We start from the raw sequence: 22702 nt of genomic DNA, 5'->3' as shown, positions 1-22702 counted from the left end.
CCTGTCACTCAAAGTAACCACACTCTTAATTATGCAGAACTTTAAGGCTTTATATAACGTAAACGAATGAGTTATAAAAACATTCACCCCCCTCAGAGTTGTCATGAAGGTCAAAATTAGCCGTATAGACCAAAAACACAATTTGTACCAGGCTGTAAACATGTTTTTTGTCTGTTGTAAAGTTGGACATTTTAACATGGGGCTCAATGAGATTATGTTCCCTTCTGGAGCCTGTCCCTAGTGGCCAGTCGATGAATTGCAGTTTAAGTCACTTCCGTACTGGCTTCAACAGAAACAGGGGGAGGTGACCACTTGGTTAAAACTGGCAGTTAGGCCGTGTGTCCACCAAACCGTTTTTTTCACCCAGATGGCTGGCGTTTTCAATTGTTTTCAATGGGAAAGCCACGTTTTTAAAACACCCTGGAGCGCAACAAGGCGCTGAGCGATTATTTCACGTTCAAGCGCTGAGCGTTTGGCATTTTTTTACTGGTCGCACAGAGTTGAAGAATGTTCAACTTGGAGTAAAACGCAGCGCTCATCACTGTCACTTTTCAACCAGCCATCCAATCACAGCAGAGGAGAGGCGGGACAAATACAACACAGACCAACCACCACATTCTGCGTGTACAATGTCAACAGATGACAACAAGCAATAATAACGGAACAAAATGATTTAAAACAAGAGCCAGAGCAAATACTTTACATTGTATCTGCAATTTTATATAATCAATACAAAAACAAACTACCTGTGAAATAAGTAACACATTGGCAGACTTTGATGAAGTCAAGCAGAGTCTCAACTGAAGAAAAAAACCCACGGCCTGCCAAAACGCTCTCAAGCGCTCGCAGCGAGGCGTTTTCAGCTGGATAAAAACGCTTTGGTGGACACACGGCCTTATGGTAAGAGGTGGGGCGTTTCCCAAACACGCTGGAAGAACTTAACCAATCACAACACGCTCCTCTTGCCGACCAATCAGAGCACAGTGCTTTTCAGAAGGAGGGGCTTCATAGAGACAGGAACTAAACAGAGCGTTACTGACAGACTGGGAAGAGACGAGCGGCGACAATGGAGAATATGAGGAAAATAAGGCATTTTTTATGAACATTGAAGCATCAAAAGCTGTTCTAGTAGAGCACAAAAACAACATCAAGACTCATGAAAAGAGCGTTAATAGGTCCTCTATTATTAAACAGAACGTTTCTCAAAGAATGTATTCAATATAAGCCACTTTTCCTTGATGTTTTGAAATGAGAACATTTATTGACATTGTACTATGAAAATGTTTCATAGAGCATTTATTGAAATTTAACAAGTTTAGAGCTCTACGGTTTGCTGTGTCAACAGGAAAAAGAAAACTGGGTTCATTAAATGCTTTAAATTTGATTTATTTTTGTGCTTTTCCACATCTGGACATACAGTTAAACACACACACACACACACACACACACACACACACACACACACACACACACACACACACACACACACACACACACACACACACACACACACACACACACACACACACACACACACACACACACACACACACACACCATTTACATATTGCACGTACAGTACAATAAAACACACCTTTCTGAGTCCATCAACACTAACAGCACCAGCTCACAAAAACTAAACATCCATAAAACCTTTAGTCTTAAAAACACCCCACCTTCATCTGAGTATGAAAACATATTAAACGGCTTCAAAGACAACAATAAACACGATGGCACCAAACAGCTTTGGTTTTCCACTTCTTTAGAAATGCAGAGAGAAGCTGAACTGTACCGTGCGGCCCGTTTCACACACCCGCGTCTGCTCAGAACAACTCGACACAAATAAACTCATTACTATGGAGAGTTTCCTTTACTAACACCCCATAAATGATTAAATTAGGGGGGAGTAATTAGGAAGTGCAGGATGAAACCCAAACCTGATGTGGAGATACACACATCTTAAAGAGACAGTTCACCCAAAATGAAAATGCATCATATCCTCACCCAAAATATCTTATTTTGTGATACACAGATGAAAGTCATGAAGTTTTGGAATAGGGTAAGGTGAGTAAATGACAGAACGATAATCTTTGCATGAACTATCCCTTTAAATCATGTGGATTCAGTCCAATTTACTGCATTTTTTTGTATTTCATTGCATGTGGACATATTTATAATAATAATAATAATAAAAAAAAGAGGAACTTTACATGTTTCTGCACTTTATTCATCATCTATGGAAGCTCGTTTCTGCCACTGAAGAAATAAAAAAAAAGGTAAGTTATATTTTCATCTCAACAATTCTGACATTTTTCTCGCAATTTTGAGTTTACATCTTGCAATTCTGACTCAGCATTGCGTGAAACAATGTCACAGAGAGTTATAAAGTCAGAATTGCAAGATATAATAATAATAATTAGTTACTTTTATATCACACTTTTCTGGGTACTCAAAGCTCTTTACCACCACCACACAAGATATAAAAGAAAAAAAAGCTGAAATATGAGATAAAAAGTCGCAATTATCTTTAAAAATGCTTTCTTCTTATTCTATACAAGCTTCCATTATTATCCGCATGTTTCCTTTTTAGAAATTAAACTGCTGATATGCTGATCAATAGGTTCACACTATATAATTTTCACTAGATTTTCTGCTGAAGTTCAGTGTAAAATGTGAAGATTTGAAGCACTACTTGCCAAAATAAATGTGCGCTACTTATTTGAGACGTGTGAAACAGGCCTAAGAACCGCATGCTCTCGGATGAAAGAATAAATGATTGCGAAACTGTACGGAAACAAGAAAAACGTACCTTCGATGCAATGCGAGTCGATTGGATATGACGCATAAACGTGAATGTGGCAGGAATTCCACAACCACAGAAACAGACAAAACCAACAAGCAATCAGAAGCTGAACTTCAGGGGTCATCAGGGCCTGAAAACAACTACACACACACACACACACACACACACAAAAACAGACTACAATTCACATTACAGGCCTTTATCTCACGAAACCTGGGAAGAACAAGTCATGTTTCACCTTAAAATCAAAAGATTTTTTTTTGAAAAGGTATGATCTTAAAGGCCCGTTCACACCAAGAACGAAAACAACATTAACAGTTTTGTCTTATTTTTTCCTCTTGACTATGAATTAAAATCTGAGATTTTTCTTTGACTGTCCACATTCACGTTTGTGAGTGTGAATAAGCGAACAGTCTGAGCACCTGTAGTTTTGCGAACACATTTATCTGTGTTTGATCATGATCTGAAAGTGAAACCACTTTGGCCTCTGTGCATACGAACGTATAAATCATTAATAAGAACAATTTGGACATCACCATACATTCACATTTACAATGATTTCAGATAAACGAGGCCCCAGATTTGGTCCCCATCCATCCTGTAGTGTGAATACATAAGAGCCCTTATACAATCCAGCTATTTTTTAAGCTCTCTGTTATACTCTGTACATTAAACACAGTATGGTAACAACGTACACAACATCTTGTAAAAAGTTCATGAGAAGTATCTGCATTCGGATACTTCTGCATAAATGTCTACAAGATATCAATACACACAATACTCAAGCATAAAACCGTCTCACGAGTTGTTTTGCATGAGCAGAAGGCAATCGTGTGGGCCGACCTGATCTATAGATACAGTCAGAAACAAGTGTCACACACCGGAGGCGCATCTATAAATCCGGTTTACTATAGATGACCATTCATTTCTGTAGGGAGAAAACTAGAGAAATATACAGTACATTTTGGCTACTTATTATTTTTATTTTTTTTAGAACAGAGTTGGTTTTTGCACTTCAAATAAAGCACCAAAAAAAAGCATTTGTTTCAAGATTTACGCATTTCAATAAATAGTAAACTTTAACCAATCAGACCACAAGAGGCGTGATCAACAGGCAACGACCCATCGCTTCTCTATCTGTCATCGTTTTAAACCTGCCAATAGCGCGCCAGCTGGATAAGCCAGTCTGTGATTGGTTCCCGCAAAAGTGGAACCGCAGCAGTAGAAATTAATGTACAGGTTTCCAGACTGAGCTGCCGGGCGAAATCAAATCACCGGCAGATCAGGCTGGGTTTACATCTAGTCTATTGAATAATCCTTACATATTATGAATTCTAAATTATGTGATTCATGATTAATTTAAAGGGGTAGTTCCTGTTTGTTTTTTTCTAGGCTTGGTTGTGTTTATGGGCCGCAGTATAATATGTCCTAATACTTCTTTTTTTTTTTTTTTTTTTAAACGCCATATTTTTCTTATATTGTCGCCATATTTTTCTTATATCTGCGGAGACTAGCGAGGGTTTATGATGTCACCAAACCAGGAAGAAGCTCGTTGTAGTCCAAACCGGCCGTTTTTGTAGGCAATAAACTGCCGTAACTTTAAAAGACAATATCTCCGTTTGCATTGAACTTTTAGCGCTGGAACTTTGCAGATACTGTTTATGCTCAAGCAGCGACATTACACACTAACTAAAGTTAAAAAAGTCAAATCGCATCCAACCACCCCTTTAAAATGTATACAAAAGGTTTCAAGCTAATTTTTTTAACTCATTAAAATTCATCATATTACTCATAATTCATAATTATTTTATTAAATGTGATGGAATTTTACTATTAAGTACATTATGGAGTACATTTTGAAAAAAGGTGACTTTTTTTTATTATTAGCTTTTATATGTTCAGTTTTCATTTCAGTTTAGGTTTCCGTAATTTTGTTATTTGCTTTTGTCCTTTTCATTATTTTTACATTTAAAAAAATTCTATATAGTAGAACTTATTCTTAATTCAGTTTTAGTCATTTCATTACTTAGTCCAATCTTAGAGCAATTCAACAACTAGATGATATGGAATCACAGCTTTCCTTTGTTTTATTGTGAAATGAGGTAATTTACTTATCATATTTCATATTTACTTATGTATATTAAATATGGTACTGCTGCGCATGTTCAGAATCGAGTCCTCTTACCATCTTTTTGATTGCATTTATGCTTCCATTCATTCATGCTAGGGTTGCAAAGTTTCCAGAAACTTTCCAGGAATTTTTGGAAATTTTCGGAAACTTTTGGAAATTTTCTGGAAATGCATCAGAAATGCTGAGCCCCTTTGCAACCCTAACTGCTTGACTTCTTTCTGCTTATTTTTTTTTTTAAATGTCTGGTAAAGTTTAGTTTTTCCTTTCAGAAATGAATGGCCAGCTATGGAAACAATGATTTTTTCCCAACCGAACTCTATCTATGGTGTTTCACGAGTGCAGCACCATCTGTTGTCCATCTTTATGAAGCTGCAGCCTCTCTTTCTCCACCTGCAGGCGCTCTTTCTCAATCTGCAATCTGCCCGACTCAAACTTGAAGAACTGCAGTCTCTCTTTCTCCAGCAGGAGGCGCTCTTTCTCTAACTTCAGCTTCTCTGCTTCCAAATCCACCGCCATTGGCCAAACCAGCTTCCTGTCCTTTTCTCCGTCCAATGAGGATGACGAGGGGGCAGAGGACGACGTTGTGGGCGTGGCTACAGAGGTCGAGGGGGCGGGGCTCTGCTGGAGTGGCGCGTTTTGTTGCAAGACCAGTCTCAACCGTTCTCGCTCCACCTGCAGACGTTCCTTCTCCAGCTGCAACCTTTCTTTTTCCACCTCGCCCTGCCGCAACCTCTCCTTCTCCACCAGGAGGCGCTCTTTTTCCACCTGCAGCCGTTCAGACTCCACCTGTAGGCGGTGTTTCTCCAGGTCCAATCTCTGCCTCTCCAACGCCACCAAAAGACTTGTGTTCTCCCCTCCGGAAAGGCCCAATCCAGCTACGCCCATCCCCGTCATGCCACCAACTCCGAGCCCCAGGTCTCGGCCTGCAGCCGTGGGCTTAGTGGAGCTCAGCACGCCGAATTCATCGATGTGAGCGAAGACCTCAGGAACTCGGCCCTCACGCTCCATATCAGGGAGGATGGAGGGAAAACAGTCGTCATCATCCTCCTCACCATCCCCACCTTCCCCAACCTCCGCTTCCAACTAAGGACAAATTACAAATAGAAACCAAAAGTCAGCAGTAATAAAAGGATAAGTTTAAAGTAGGGCTGTCACTTTCGAACAGAGGTGGACAGTAACTAAGTACATTTACTTGAGTACTGTACTTAAGTACACTTTTTGAGTATCTGTACTTTACTGGAGTATTATTTTTTCTGGATACTTTTACTTTAACTTCACTACATTTGAAAGACAAATATCGTACTTTTTACTCCGCTACATTTCTATCAAGGTCGAAAGTTGTTTCTGTTGCAGTTCTGCAAGTCGGAGAATTATTTTTTTCCAATTTTAAAAGTTTTTTTGGTGTTGTTGTTTCAGACAGTCTGTCAGGAATCACTCTTATAGGGTCATACACATTTTCCCAACTTTTTTTGAACACTGATCAGTTCGTAGCAAAGTGGAAGAAGACTGTTCTTAGGAACAAGTGTGTGTGCACCCATAGCCATACTTTGAAAGTATGTTTCAGTTAAAAAAAAAAAATCAAGATTAGTTTAGTTGGCATACACTTGGTGCATGTCTTATAAAATATTAAAAATATAAACATCTGGGAGAAAGAGAAGAGGAAAGTTGGGAGAATATCAGATGTGTATCAGTGTATTGGATCCGTGCATTCGGCCTTAAAGTGACAGCAGCTTTATAAAGAGCTTTGTAACTTTTCTACAAGTATTTAAATGAGTTTAAGTTAGTCGTATGCTAGTATGTCAGATGGAGCGTCACTGACTGGCTTAAACCATGATGGCATAATGTGCATTTATACAACAATAATAAAATAATGCATTGGCATAAAAAAGGAAATTTACTTTAATACTTAAGTACTTTTGAAAACAAATACTTCTGTACTTTTACTTGAGTAAAAATCTGTTTTTACAACTTTCACTTATAACGGAGTAATATTTGACCAGTAGTACTTTTACTGTTACTCAAGTAATGAAGTTGTGTACTTTGTCCACCTCTGCTTTCGAAGCAGTACAAATTAACACGAACGTCACATCCAATGTAGGCAAGTGAATTTTTAAGTTTTATTTTCAACCTCTTTTCATAGGCTACAATCGCCTACGTAGGCGATTTTTTTGTTGTTTTTGGCATTTATAATCATAAACACAGCCATATTAAAGCCTGTAGCTAATGTTTTTCTCTGATGTTATGGCAGTCCACTCAGCTTAATGTTTTTTCACCCAGAATGTTGCACTCCTGTTTGTCATTGTGCACGAAACTTCACGCCAATAAATCATCAGAAATATTGCTGACTTGTGCTTCCCAAGCTCCCTCCTTTCTTTCATCCTAAAGCCCGTTAGTTGTCTGGGGATTGGCGTATATTTAGTGTTAAAAATGAAAACATAATTTAAAATCGATTTTAGAATCAATTCAATGAACACTTATGTCTCAAAAATTGAACAGGATTTTTTTTTTTTTTTTAACAAAAGTGACAGCCCTAGTTTAGAGGGGGGGAAAAGTTTAAAGGGTAGCTTTTAGTCAAATGGTATTTTAATTTAAAGGGGTCATGAACTGCATTCCTTTATTTTTCCTGGGGTGAACTTATAATGTAAGTTTGATTTTTACATCAAAAATGTAATAATTTAGAAATAAATGGAATTTTTCCTACCCTGATTTTAGCCTCTGATTTTAATGCACTGTGTGAAGGGGTGTGTCTGCTGTGAGACTTCAGTGTAAACACCCACTGCTGTTATTGGCTGCTGTGAGACTTCAGTGTAAACACCCACTGCTGTGATTGGCTGCTGTGAGATTCAGTGTAAACACCCACTGCTGTGATTGGCTGCTGTGAGATTCAGTGTAAACACCCACTGCTGTTATTGGCTGCTGTGAGACTAGGTGTAGGAGCCATACATTGGGTCTGATTTCTTTTATAATATTTCCTCTTTTTCTATGCAGTTGTGTGTGCATGTGCTAATTGACGTCATTGGTTACTGTGGGTGGCACTGGGGGCGTGGTGTCTTTATTAGTGTGTGTGCTCACCTGTGCACGGGAAAAATGGGTTTGGATCATGGCGGCAGGGTGAGCATGGGGAGAAACTTTCTGTTGAACGTCACCGTCACCGTCCTCATCAACATCTTGTGAATGCACTGTCTCAGGTATACTTGTGTGATATATGAAGAACATCTATCAAGTAAGTGTTTGTTCCTTGTGCAATAAAGACTTAACATTCTGTGCAATGGGTCGGCGTGACGCGTCTTCAGTGTTAACCCACATGTCTTAGCCTGCCGCGGCGTTTGGATTAATTTTGGAGTATATACGCCGCAATATTTAGTCAACAGAAATCTTTGTTGAAACGTGGATTCAATCGTATTGTCGGGACGACATTTGATGTTTGTGGGCGCTTTCAAAGTTGTAAAAGATAGACGCGAACGCGCATTGGACGTGTGTAGAAGCCCATTCATTCATAAATTTGCCGCGATGACGCTCTTTTGGTTACGGTAGTCGCCTCTATTGAAAGCTACATTACATTTATAAACGTTCGTGGATTGGTTGTCAATAAATGCTTGTATTCCCTGCTAGGTTTAGCAGTACTTTCGCATAAGGTGATTGTACTGATTTGTTTGTTTTTGGGACCTTTTGTAGTCTTTTTGTTCGTGCGTCAAGCGGGTGAAGCATTGTGCTTGGGAGTGCCGCCGTAGTTCTGGTTCTAAGACGGTCAGTCTGGTTCGAGACTATCGGTATGTAGGTACATAAATACCCACCGCTAGTATGCACAGAAGACTAGGGTTGAGTTTAGCTTAGCCTCTGTGGATAATTTAGAGGGAATAAAAGACAACGTATAGTATCTTTTTCATGTGGAAACATAAGCTATTAAAGGGCGCGCTGTTTAATGTCATTATCAGATATTTTTTGGTGATTATTGGATTATGTAGATGAAAGATGGAGTCTAAGGATACCAGGTTGGATGTGGTAAAAGAATTAAATAAGAGACAAATAACCCTTACACCCAAGGCTTTTGAACACAAAGTGGAAAGGCTTCAAGAAGAGCGACAAGTAAAAGTAAGAAAGATTAAAAGTGTAATAAGAGACATTAAGGACTTAATGCAAAGTGCTGGGAATGCTGAGAAAATTCAGTCATGTCTTGAGAATATATCGAACTTGTTTGAAGAAGCATGTCATCTTCATGGTACTGTAGTTCCTATGATCCCACCTGAAGAACAAGAAAAACAAAATGCTTGGTTTGAAAGTGTTACAGAGCATAAAATTGCCTTTGTGGATGAGACGAATAAATGGTTGCTGGAGGCATTAGATGCACCGGCAGAGGGTGTTGTTGTTCCATGTTTAGGACCTATTGTCTCTAATGACAGTGAGGCAAATGTTGTTGATGACATTATGCCAAGTGATAGTGTTTCCAATGTGTCAGTGAGATCGAAGAAATGTAGTACAGTTATGAGTAAATCTATGTCCACTATATCATCATCCAGATTAAGGGCTGAGGCTGAAATGGCTGCTCTTTTGGCTCGTCAGAAGTTGCTGAGTCAAAAGCATGCACTGGAGGAACAGCAGGAGCTGTTGAGGAGAAAGAAGGAGGAATTGGATCTGGACATGGAGCTGGCAGCATCTATGGCCAAAGTAAGTGTGTTTAAGACTTCAGAAGGATCTCGTGTCTCTCGTTTTTCCGTTCTATCAGATGGGATGAATTCCTATTTGAAAAAGAAAAGAAAAGAGTTAAGCCATGACGCTGCAACATTTGTGCCTAAGTTCAATACCCAACCACCAGCTGCAGGGGTTGCAGGGGAAGCTTTGTTTAAAGGTGGTGCTTCTGTGAGGCCCAAGACACAAATCAAGCATGCTCTGCCCGCAGTGGCTGTGACTAGGGCTGGTCCGTCCAATCTGCGTACTCTTCCCGCGGTTGCTGTAAATGGAGCTGGTCTGCCCACTCCGACAGAAGGTGCTTTTCGTCCATCAGTTACTCCCTCCCAGTATGGAGCTGCACCTGTAATAGTGAGTAATCCTGATCAGCGTTTTCTCACAGTTTTGGAAAAGCAAAATCAAATTACGTCTTTATTGGTTGGACAACAATCGCTTTTTCTCTTACCTAAGCGAGACCTGCAAGTTTTCGACGGAGATCCGCTGCAGTATCAAACGTTTGTAAGGGGATTTGAACATAATATCGAAGGGAGAACGCAAAGTCATGAGGACTGTTTGTATTACCTTGAGCAGTATACGAAAGGTCAGCCTAGGGATTTGATCCGAAGTTGTCAGCATCTGCCTCCATCCCAGGGATACATTAAGGCTAAGTCACTACTTCAGGAGCATTTTGGCGATCCATTCAAAATATCATCTGCCTATATGGATAAGGTGCTTTTATGGCCGATGGTTAAAGCTGAAGATATCCAAGCTCTACAGGCTTATGCTCTATTGTTGCGGGAATGTTGCAACTCTATGGGAGTCGGCGTAAGTGACCTGAATGTGCCTGCAAATATGCAAACTATTGTGAAAAAGCTGCCGTATAAGCTGCGAGATCGATGGAGAAGTGTGGCCTGTGATATTCAGGAGAAGTTTTTCCGTAGAGCTGCATTTCCGGACATTGTGGAGTTTATTGAGAGGCAAGTCAAGTTAGCAAGTGATCCACTTTTTGGTAATATACAAGATGCACCTGTAACAGGAAGAAGGGAATCCAAAATGGTAAAATCTCAGACTTCAAAGGTTAGAGGCAGTAGTTTTGCCACAGCTGTAGCACCTGTTGTAGGGAAGGTGGAATCTGGAAACAGAAGGGAAAAGAACTCACCAGTGAAGGTTTGTTTGTTTTGTGGAGCTGGACATTCTTTTGATGTTTGTCTTCTTTTAGATAAAAGGACACAGGATGAAAAAATGTCCTTTTTGAAGGAGAACCGTATGTGCTTTGGATGTCTGTGCATTGGGCACATGAGTAAAGACTGCAGAAAACGTCTGATGTGCAAAATATGTAATTATAGGCACCCTACGTTGCTGCATATTTATCCTAAAGCAAAACAAAAGAGTTCGACTGTTGGCTTGGAAACGGCTGAGGAAGGTGCTGTGGTGTCTGTTCAGTCTAGTGGTTTAACTGGGGCCGGTAAGCAGGACTGTACTCTCTCTATTTTGCCCGTTCAGGTAAAATCCAAAAGGGGGCAAGAGATCTTGGTCACGTATGCGTTTTTGGATCCTGGGAGCACTGCCTCATTTTGTACAGAGCGACTCATGAACCGTCTAAATCTTACAGGAAAGAAGCTGGGAATTCTCCTTAGAACTATGGGACAAGAGAAAGTGGTGGACAGTTACAAGTTGTCGGACTTGGAAGTCGCTGGGCTGGATTCAGACAACTTTTGTGGCCTGCCAGAGATTTTTACGCAAAGAAGTATGCCTGTTCATCGAGGTAATATTCCCTGCTTAAAAGATCTTCAAAGGTGGCAACATTTGAGACACATAAAAATACCAGTGATCGATGCTGAGGTGGACCTTCTGATCGGCACTAATGTTCCTCAAGCCTTGGAGCCGTGGGAGGTGGTTCGTGCAGTGAATGGGGGCCCTTATGCGATTAAGACCATCCTGGGTTGGACAGTGAACGGCCCGCTTCGAGGAGATTGTCAGATTAATGATCAGTGTTTGCAGCCTGACATCACAGTCAATCGGATCTCGGTGGCGAGGCTTGACAAGCTTTGGGAGAAGCAACTGAAGGTGGACTTCCCTGAAAATCCACAGGATGAACAATCTGGTCTGTCAAGGGAGGATAAGTGCTTCATCGAGTCTGTCTCAGAGTCTGCAAAGCTTGTTAACGGTCATTATTGTATTGGTTTGCCGGTAAGACAAAAATACCTCAAAATGCCAAACAATAAGACAGTTGCAGAACTACGTGCATTGAGTCTCAAAAGGCGGTTGAGTAAAGATCCATCTTTTCACTCTGATTACATCACATTCATTTCTGGGATGCTGGCTAATGGCTATGCAGAGAGAGTTCCAACAGAACAGTTGGCTCGTTGTGATGGAAGGGTGTGGTATATACCCCATTATGGGGTATATCATTCTAAAAAGAAAAAACTGCGGGTAGTTTTTGATTGTGGGGTCACATTTCAGGGTACGTCATTGAACTCACAACTTCTTCAAGGGCCAGACCTCACAAACTTGTTGGTGGGAGTCCTCACAAGATTCCGCAAAGAATCTGTGGTGCTCATGGCAGATATTGAGGCCATGTTTCATCAGGTCAGGGTGCCGGCGGAAGACTCTGACTTGTTGAGATTTTTGTGGTGGCCCGATGGAGATTGCAGTCAGGAGCTAGTGGAGTACAGAATGACGGCACATCTGTTTGGTGCTACTTCCTCTCCTAGTTGTGCCTGTTTCGCCTTGAGGAAGTGTGCTGAAGATAATCAAAAGCGTTTCAGTCCCATGGCTGTTAACACCATCTTGCATCATTTCTATGTTGACGATTGTTTGGTATCGGTTGGCTCTGAAGAGGAAGCAGTGTTGCTATGTCGAGAGCTTAGGGCTTTGTGTGCTGAAGGTGGCTTTAAGCTCACTAAATGGACCAGTAATAGACGCATCGTCCTCGCTACTATTCCTCAGGAGGAACGAGCCAAAGAGGTGAAAGATCTGGATTTGGATTGCGATGCTTTGCCTGTAGAGTGTGTTTTGGGGGTACAGTGGTGTGTTCAATCTGATTCGTTTAAGTTCAAAATCACCCTCAGAAACCACCCTTTCACAAGAAGAGGAATGTTGTCAGTGATTAGTTCAATTTACGACCCTCTTGGGTTTTTGGCACCTGTTGTTTTGTCCGCCAAGAAAATCCTCCAAGACCTTTGCAGGAGACGTTTGGGATGGGACGATCCTTTGCCCTCTTCTGTCGTTGAAGCTTGGATGGCTTGGCTGGAAGACCTTCGTTATCTTGAAAATTGGAAAGTCAGTAGGTGTTTAAAACCTGTGGACTGTGGTAATCTTGTTTCTGCTCAACTTCACCACTTTGCGGATGCGAGTGAGGAAGGATTTGGAACGGTGACTTATCTGTTGATCCATCATGATAGTGGGCAAACACACACTGCATTTGTAATGGGAAAGGCACGGGTAGCTCCCCTTAAACTTGTCACGATTCCCCGTATGGAGCTGACTGCTGCGGTGATAGCTAGCAGGATGGACAAGTTGTGGCGGAAAGAGCTGCAAATGGACCTCCAAGAGTCAGTCTTTTGGACAGACAGCACTTCTGTTCTAAAATACATCAAAAATAAGACATCCAGGTTTAAAATCTTTGTAGCAAACAGAGTGTCTGAAATATTGAAGATGTCTAACATATCTCAGTGGAGGTACGTAAATACGTCAACCAACCCTGCGGATCTAGCCTCTAGAGGTGTTAAAGTTCAGTCATTGTTGAAGACTGGTGTATGGCTCTGTGGTCCGGACTTTCTCCATGAGCCTGAGAGCAAGTGGCCCGAAAATTCTGAGACCTTGGAATACCATCTTGTTGAAGATCCGGAGGTCAAGGTCGTGATAGTAAGCGCTTCTCAAGTTGAGCAGGTCAGTCCTATGGAGAAGCTCATTGGTTATTTTTCCTCTTGGCTTCGTCTTAAAAGGGCTGTTGGTTGGTTTCTCAAGTTTAAGACTTTGCTTCTCTCTCTGGCGCGACATCGAAAGCTGCTTGTAGAAACCCTTTCTGAATCTGACATAGGTGCTGAGGAGTTGGAGAAGGTGTTACAGGTCCAGATGGAAGATGTCAAGGTTCGAGTACCAAAGGGTGTTCTGTCTATGGAGGATATGGTTGCAGCAGAATTAGATATTATCAGTTTTTGTCAAAAAATAATGTTTCCGGAAGAGCTGGCTAACTTGAAGAAAGGAGAGTGTGTAAGGAGGACAAGTCACCTCTACAAGCTTAACCCGATCCTGGATGGTGGTCTTGTTAGGGTCGGAGGACGTCTTAGTAGAGCAGCCATGCCAGTCGAAGCAAAACATCCGGTTATACTGGCTAAGGATCAACATGTCTCCAGTCTTGTTCTCCGTCATGTTCATGAAGAAACAGGTCATGGTGGACGAAACCATATGCTTTCTCATCTGCGCCAAAAGTATTGGATTCCTGGTGCCTGTGCTGCCATCAGAAAGGTTTTGGCTAGGTGCATCATCTGCCGTAGGTTGTCTGCTTCACCTGGACGTCAGAAAATGGCTGACCTTCCTCACAATAGAATAACCCCTGATGAGCCTCCTTTTAGTCGAGTTGGTTTGGATTGTTTCGGACCGTTTGAGGTTAAACGTGGGAGAGTCATGGTCAAGAGGTATGGGCTCATTTTTACCTGTTTGGCGATACGAGCCATTCACCTTGAAGTTCTTTCATCTTTGGAAACGGAATCCTTCATCAACGGTTTTAGAAGGTTTGTGGCGAGACGTGGTCAAGTCCTGGAAATCCGCTCGGATAATGGTACTAACTTTGTGGGCGCCGAGCGTGAATTGAGGGAAGCCATTGAGAATCTGAACCAGAACCTTGTAAATGATATGCTGTTACGAAAGAATGTGAAATGGGTTTTTAATCCCCCAGCAGCATCACACCATGGAGGTGCTTGGGAGAGATTAATTCGGTCAGTTCGTAAAGTACTAAATTCCATTTTGAAAACTCAGACCCTGGATGAAGAGAGCTTGGTGACAGTGTTTTGTGAGGCCGAATCGATTGTTAACAGCCGTCCAATAACGAAAGCATCGACTGATCCTCAAGACTTGGAGGCATTAACCCCGAACCATTTACTTCTGCTTAAATCGCAGCCGTTGTTGCCACCAGGATTGTTCGAGAAGGAGGATGTTTACGGGCGTCGTCGTTGGAAACAAGTGCAGTATATGTCAGATTTGTTCTGGAAGCGCTGGGTAAAAGAGTATCTTCCTGGACTTCAGGAGCGTCAGAAGTGGAATACTGCCAAAAGAAACTTTGTTCCAGGAGATCTTGTGGTGTTGGTGGATGATATGGCACCTCGAAATGCTTGGATTACAGGAAGAATTGTGGATACTGTTCCGGACAAGAATGGGTTTGTGCGACGTGTACGGATTAAAACTAGAACCAGCTATCTGGACAGGCCGATAACCAAAGTCTGCCTTCTGCAGGAAGCAGAGGGGCAGTGAAGACCTTTGGATATAGTGTTCATTACATTATTGACATTGTTGGACATTGAATGTCTTTTAAAAGACTAGTAGTTCACCTAGTTCACTTGGTATGTTGACTGGTGTCTGTCTCCCACGGGATGATGGTGGTTAATTATTACCATGAATAATTTGGGGCCGGAATGTAGGAGCCATACATTGGGTCTGATTTCTTTTATAATATTTCCTCTTTTTCTATGCAGTTGTGTGTGCATGTGCTAATTGACGTCATTGGTTACTGTGGGTGGCACTGGGGGCGTGGTGTCTTTATTAGTGTGTGTGCTCACCTGTGCACGGGAAAAATGGGTTTGGATCATGGCGGCAGGGTGAGCATGGGGAGAAACTTTCTGTTGAACGTCACCGTCCCCGTCCTCATCAACATCTTGTGAATGCACTGTCTCAGGTATACTTGTGTGATATATGAAGAACATCTATCAAGTAAGTGTTTGTTCCTTGTGCAATAAAGACTTAACATTCTGTGCAATGGGTCGGCGTGACGCGTCTTCAGTGTTAACCCACATGTCTTAGCCTGCCGCGGCGTTTGGATTAATTTTGGAGTATATACGCCGCAATACTAGGGCTGGACAATAATTCAATATCAATATATATCGCGATATATTTTTTTTCAATAACGGTGATATGATTTTTAAACACATTTCCGATATTTCGATATACATTACAGCATTCCTCACTGACTGACGTTCAGGGCGCAGCCGTCAGAAAGAGCAGAACACGATTGGCTAGCGCGATGACGTACACCACGAGACATGCAGCCAGTGCGCAGCAGTAGTAGACTGATAGATCCAACGCGGCAAGTTTTAGCTACAAAAAGAGTTTCCCTGACTAATACAAATGTGACTGGACGAGCTTCCACAAGTAAGGAGAAAGACTAACTTTCTTTAGTGGCGTGGAAGTGGTTCGGCTATCTACAGCACTATTCACACGGGATTAGTATTAAAGACCTCTGTGATTTAGAAATGACTCCTCCACATCTGAGTTTTGCGTGGCGCATTCGCACGGGATAAGCAAGCCTGTGATTTTACTTGAATTTACTGACTTCTCCCGGATATGATAGACTTCGTTATAGATATCTGTATGAAATCATAAACAAGCATCGATATCGTTTTGATTATTTTACAGTAGCCTAATAAATAAATATAATTTCGTTCAGTTAGCGAACAGACGCCATGAACTGAGCTCAGACCAGCGGCAGAAATCAGATTTCATTTATCACGAGTGAGAAGCTCACAATATACGACGGAAGATTCAGTTTCAAATGCAAAAGTGGCTATTTAAACAAGCTTGTCATTGTACTGTACTGTTCTGTTTTTCATTAAGAACAGTAGGCTATTGATGTTAATATTAAACACACCATTCAATCAGATTACTCTCAAATTGATACTCATTCTAAAGTGAAAGTATAATCCGTGTGGGCGCGGCTGCACGGGAATTAACGGTGCGCATTATGAATGCAGACTTTATTCTTCGTGAAAGATAAAGATAGAAATGCTCACAGGAAGAAAAAAAGCTTGCAAAAAGTATATACAATCCGCCTAATCCTGACCATATTACAGAGATGCCGATTCGCACGGGACTAATGTTATCACAGGACCTCGGTGTTCGGCGAAATATGGTAGGTAATTTGCGGGGGAATTTTTACTATACAAATTACAGACATGGCCGATTCGCACGGGATTAAGATCACAGACATTCTCTGCAATTATTACAAATCACCAGAGGTCCTTAGATAACACTGCGAATGTGGCTTAAGATCTGATATTAAACTTCAGGTTTCAGTGTGCTGCAAAATGTGCCGGAGAGGTGCCGACTAGGGGTGTAACAATACATCGACATAGATGAATCAATCTAATGTCTAACAATACGATGCCAAGTGTGTAAGAGGCAAGTGGCACATTTGTTTTAATACTTTCCACATTTGCACACAATGTCATGTATTAACACCAATGCGTTCATTCTCGTTTAAATTACCTTTCAAAGCTTGTGAAAGACGGTCAGACATGGCTTCACGAAAATTTATCATTTGCTCGAGTTTAAAGCCTTGCAAAAAGCAGCGTGCACTCATCTCAAACAGAGCACAAATAGGCCACTGAATTGAGTCTTTTATTTATTTTTTGTGCATCAGTAGATAAAGGTCTATAGTTTTGCATTAAAGGAGAATATAGCGCTATGAATCGTTCTTCACTGAAATTTAAAACTTAAAAGAAAATGCTCAATAAACTGCGTCTGCGAAGTGAGAGTCTTATGTTTATTTGACTTAAATGCAAATAAATCTGCAAATAAAAGGTGAACATTAATTTATTTGTACCGTTTTTATTTCTAAAATATTATATAGTTTTATAGGAGGAGGTTTGATAGACTTCGCAAATTAATTTTTCAGAAGTTTGTAGGTACAGACATCCTTTGTGGCAGTTCTTGGTAGTTTTTCTAAAGCTTTTATATAGTTCATATCGATATCGAAATTATATCGTATCGACCGAAATTAAGAAATATATTGTGATATAAATTTTGGCCATATCGTCCAGCCCTATGTGAGACTTCAGTGTAAACACCCACTGCTGTGATTGGCTGCTGTGAGATTCAGTGTAAACACCCACTGCTGTGATTGGCTGCTGTGAGACTTCAGTGTAAACACCCACTGCTGTGATTGGCTGCTGTGAGACTTCAGTGTAAACACCCACTGCTGTGATTGGCTGCTGTGAGACTTCAGTGTAAACACCCACTGCTGTGATTGGCTGCTGTGAGACTTCAGTGTAAACACCCACTGCTGTGATTGGCTGCTGTGAGACTTCAGTGTAAACACCCACTGCTGTGATTGGCTGCTGTGAGACTTCAGTGTAAACACCCACTGCTGTGATTGGCTGCTGTGAGACTTCAGTGTAAACACCCACTGCTGTGATTGGCTGCTGTGAGATTCAGTGTAAACACCCACTGCTGTGATTGGCTGCTGTGAGACTTCAGTGTAAACACCCACTGCTGTTATTGGCTGCTGTGAGACTTCAGTGTAAACACCCACTGCTGTGATTGGCTGCTGTGAGATTCAGTGTAAACACCCACTGCTGTGATTGGCTGCTGTGAGACTTCAGTGTAAACACCCACTGCTGTGATTGGCTGCTGTGAGACTTCAGTGTAAACACCCACTGCTGTTATTGGCTGCTGTGAGACTTCAGTGTAAACACCCACTGCTGTGATTGGCTGCTGTGAGATTCAGTGTAAACACCCACTGCTGTGATTGGCTGTTGTGAGATTCAGTGTAAACACCCACTGCTGTGATTGGCTGCTGTGAGATTCAGTGTAAACACCCACTGCTGTTATTGGCTGCTGTGAGATTCAGTGTAAACACCCACTGCTGTGATTGGCTGCTGTGAGATTCAGTGTAAACACCCACTGCTGTGATTGGCTGCTGTGAGATTCAGTGTAAACACCCACTGCTGTGATTGGCTGTTGTGAGATTCAGTGTAAACACCCACTGCTGTGATTGGCTGTTGTGAGATTCAGTGTAAACACCCGCTGTTGTATGATATGTTGCTGATATGTGATGGGCAAAGGGAGTAGAGCGCTTTCGGCAAAATGCGGATTTGGACCTCTGGTTGATTTGCGTCAAAAATTTCTGCTAATGTGCCTTTTCTCTACACTATTATATACACTATAAATAATTTGGTGCAGGGCTCGACATTAAGCCTTTTCAGTCTTTGAAGCATGAAGCATATATTAAATTAGAATAAGAAGACCCTTTAGGGTTGTTACCGATCAAATTAAATAATTTACACTGAAAAATTACAATGGCATTAAATAATTTTATGAGATTGTTTTAAATATTTTTTTTATAATTTTCAAATAAGAAATGTTGGAAAGAATAATCCTTTTGCCAGTAGGTGGCGGCAGGTGACCGTCTTAATGAGTGTGTCATTAAGTCATTATTTCAAACGATTCCTTCAAACGGCTGATTCGTTCAGGAATGAGGCAGATGTTTATGAATAGGCCATTGTCTCAACTGATTTGTTCAAAACCCTTATTCTTTCAGTAATGAAACACGGTTGAGTGTTGCTGTGAGATGTGCTATGGTTTTTCTGTGATCTTGGAACTATTTTTGCTGCTGAAAAAGAACAAAAACAGTCAATATTACATCTAAAATGTAAGTGACTTAATATGAATTACTTGTTTATTGAGCTGTCATATGAAATTAGTGTCATCTCATTATCAATCGTAACGGTATCAACCATTCTTGGTCACGGGATGTTGCTTAACTGTATCGTATTTTATATTAAAAACCCCATATTTTGATATTTTGATATTTTTACCGCAGTATGTTACTGAGTTTCTTTGAGCTGCACTCATTTGTTTCCATTTCTTCTCAAGAGGCTGCACGAGCCTCAAAAACGCAACCTGGTTACAGTCAGTACATTATATATTATATTATTATTCGCTATCAATCTCCACTTAAAGTAAATGAATGCAGAATCATTCTCACGTTTTTGGTGATTCCCTAGTTATTTTTTGTTATTGACGTTTTAATCAAGCTACTTGTCCAGTTGGGTTAGGGTTAGTTAATTTCACTTGCCCCTTCAAAAAATCCACTTGTCCCGAACAAGCACGCAAGCATTAATGTGGAAATGTGGAGCCCTGTGGCGTCTTCTATAATTTTGTCTGGACCAGACATTTGGTAAACACGGTGGGCTATTTGTACTTTATGTAAATTACATCTACTCATGACAATGACAATTTTTCTATGGGAGAACCCACTCACATTTTTTTTCTTATGAAACCCATGTGTGATGTTTATTCATGGTTTATTACAGGTGTTGTTCTTTCCCTTCTTACTTGCAAACTCTTTTCGGGTTCGAGGATCAGTTGTTGTGGCTTCAAGCTACTTCCCCTGCATATACATCGTAGTAACCTGACCTTCTATCCTTCTTTTAGGGATATGCCATAAACACAGACAAATGACGAAAGTAATAACTAACAACTCTAAAATATAAATAGTTATTATAGGCTTACCATAGTGATTTAGGGTAAGGCATAAACACAGTTTTGAAGCTGGTTTATGATGTATTTGCTCATTATTTAGCAAAGACAAATATCATGTCAATATACAATAATATTGCCAATTATGCCTCACTAATGCCATGAAATCCAAAGCCTAATCCTCGGACGTTGGCAGCCAAAAGCCAGTAAGATTTTTAATGTTTTTTTTATTTTATTTTTTAAAGAAATCTCATTCTCTCCCTCAGAAATTATTCTAATATGCTCATTTGCTGCTAAGGAAACATTTATGACTATTATTACAGTGTTGAAAACAATTTTTGTGTAAACTGTGATAGATTTTAAAGGATTATTTGATAAAAAGAAAGTTCAAAAGAACAGTATTTATTGGAAATGGAAATCTTTTGTAACATTATGAATGTCTTTACTGTCAATTTTGGCCAAATTAATGCATTTTGCTGAATAAAAATATGAATTTCGTTTAAAAAAAGAAGTCCTAAACCCAAACATTTGAACGGACCCCAAAATGAACCATTTGGTGTAACTAAAAAACTTGATGACTTTTGACCACCATGGTGTGAGGATTACTTGAATCGAAGTAGAGGACCATCTGAAGAAAGCATTGGGCTGAATTTGAAAAAGTGTGTATCTGTGCCCAGTACATACCCTGTAACTGCTGGCCTCATCGTCCTCCATTTTGACCCCAGGTGTGTGTGTGCTGGGCTCCCCGAGGTCCGGCAGGTCCTGCCAGTCGCACGACGAGTCTTTAGAAAACCCACTGAGGTCCAGCGACTGGTCACCACCACCCAGAGACGCTTCATTATCGGGAGACGAAGATTCAAATTCCTGCTTCAACCCCGACGCCAACTCGGCCTGAAGCTGCTTTCGCTTCATGAGGGCGCGCCAGTCCAAATAACGCCGCTTGACCTCGGCCGCCGTGCGCAGCTCACCCTCACCCAAAGCATTGACGCTGTCCGCGACCTCTTCCCACGCACGCCGCTTCAGCTCATTTATGGCCATGTTCTGCTGCCGGGAGAACAAAATCTCACGTCGCTTGTGGATCTCGCGGATGAGAGTTTGAGTTTCCTTCACGCTGTAGTTACTCTTCCTCTTCCTCTTCAGGTGCTTCATCTGCAGGAAGTCCATGCTGGAGGTGATCGGATGCGGAGATATGGCTGGATGCTGAAAGATTTCTGTCAATCCAGACACATTTTCAAGTTCATGTTGACACACATCAGTGCAGGTGTCTAACACAGATCTCCTACAACAAACAAACAAACACATAAGGGTTTATTTGCATGCAATAAATATCAGTAATGTCTGAAGGAATCAAACAGAACTTTACATTATTTTCTGTGCACAAAAAACAATGATATATAAAACCAGATTTATACTGTATTAATAAAGAGAGATATAAAAATGTGGGGTCAGTGAGTTTTTTTATTGTTTCAGAAATAATTATCTTGTGCTCTCTAATAAGGCGGCACTTATTTGATTAAAAAAATGCAATAAAACTGAAAAAAATGTGAAATTACAATGCAAAATTATATGTGAATATATATTCAAATATAATTTATTTCTGTGTTAAATCTTTACTCCAGTCTTCATTGTCACACGATCCTTTATAAATCATTCTAAAATGAGGATTTGATGCACAAGAAAAAATATTATTATTGATAGTTTCAAAACAGTCATTTCATATTTTTGTGGAACCTGTGATGCTTTTTTTTAGGTTTCTTTGATGAATGAAAGTTTAAACAATCCATTTAAATTTGATCAATTTAATGCGTTGCTGAACTGTGTATATATATATATATATATATATATATATATATATATATATATATATATATATATATATATATATATATATATATATATATAAACATAGTTACAGTATATCTTGTTCAAATCAGAGCCGTTGAAAATAAAGTTTGAACAAGAATTTACAACGTAACAACCCAACAACAAAAAAATCACCATGGTACAATATGTTTTTGCAAATATATCATTGTATTACCACTGCATTCTTCTAAGCAACGAATAGCATGTAAATAACATGATAACTGAATACGGTAGCCATGCAGTACCTTGATATTACCATCCGATACCATAGTACAACCACAGTACTTTTTTGTAAGTGAATAACTGTAGTAACTATGGTGTTTTTGGTGGACAATGTGGTTACAAGGGTATAGTTTGTCGGGTGTATCCATATACTGTGTGCTTATCAGTATGTTAATTAAACATAATTTATATCAAACATAAACACATCAGTACGGCGGTTGTTTTTGCAGTTCAATTACAAACATGTCGCCAGAAACGGCCTCTACAGGCACCTATACTAGGATGTTTCGCACACATATGGCTATTTATATTAAATAAACGCCATAATACACACCACACAATACGGTTACGGTTATTTGATTATTTATTCAAACACTCACCGGTGGAGAAAAGCATCATCCACTACATCCACACGCGTCTAGCTCCGCCTCCACAACGTTGCCGAACTGAGCCGAACACTTCCGACAACGCACGACTCTCCTGCGCCATTGGTCAATAAGCGTCTCCGCCCCTTTCCGACAGCCAATCAAGTGAGACGCTGACTG

General features: G+C 40.5%; 1 protein-coding gene across 1 annotated transcript; it reads right to left on the bottom strand.

Moving 5' to 3' along the window:
• Nucleotides 1–2986: 2986 nt before the first annotated feature.
• msantd4 (Myb/SANT-like DNA-binding domain containing 4 with coiled-coils) lies at nt 2987–22677 on the bottom strand. The gene is made up of 3 exons (XM_067451346.1): nt 22538–22677; nt 20757–21351; nt 2987–6017 (listed from the first exon to the last, which is right to left on the bottom strand). Exons 2-3 carry the CDS (start codon nt 21234–21236, stop codon nt 5265–5267), a joined length of 1233 nt encoding a protein of 410 aa, XP_067307447.1. The 5' UTR covers nt 21237–21351; nt 22538–22677; the 3' UTR covers nt 2987–5264.
• Between the last annotated feature and the right edge of the window lie 25 nt (nt 22678–22702).

Source organism: Pseudorasbora parva, chromosome 8 (assembly GCF_024679245.1).
Source record: "Pseudorasbora parva isolate DD20220531a chromosome 8, ASM2467924v1, whole genome shotgun sequence".
Classification (NCBI taxonomy): domain Eukaryota; kingdom Metazoa; phylum Chordata; class Actinopteri; order Cypriniformes; family Gobionidae; genus Pseudorasbora; species Pseudorasbora parva.
The sequence above is the reverse complement of the archived record's forward strand: the minus strand, read 5'-3'. Positions and strand labels throughout refer to the sequence as shown.

What these genes read in the sequence shown, in the direction of transcription:
- msantd4 (XM_067451346.1), bottom strand. Translation starts at nt 21,236, where the DNA reads ATGGACTTCCTGCAGATGAAGCACCTGAAGAGGAAGAGGAAGAGTAAC. An exon ending in ATGAGGCCAGCAGTTACAGG is followed by an intron (nt 6,018 to 20,756) that starts GTATGTACTGGG and finishes ATTTGTCCTTAG; the next exon opens with TTGGAAGCGGAGGTTGGGGA.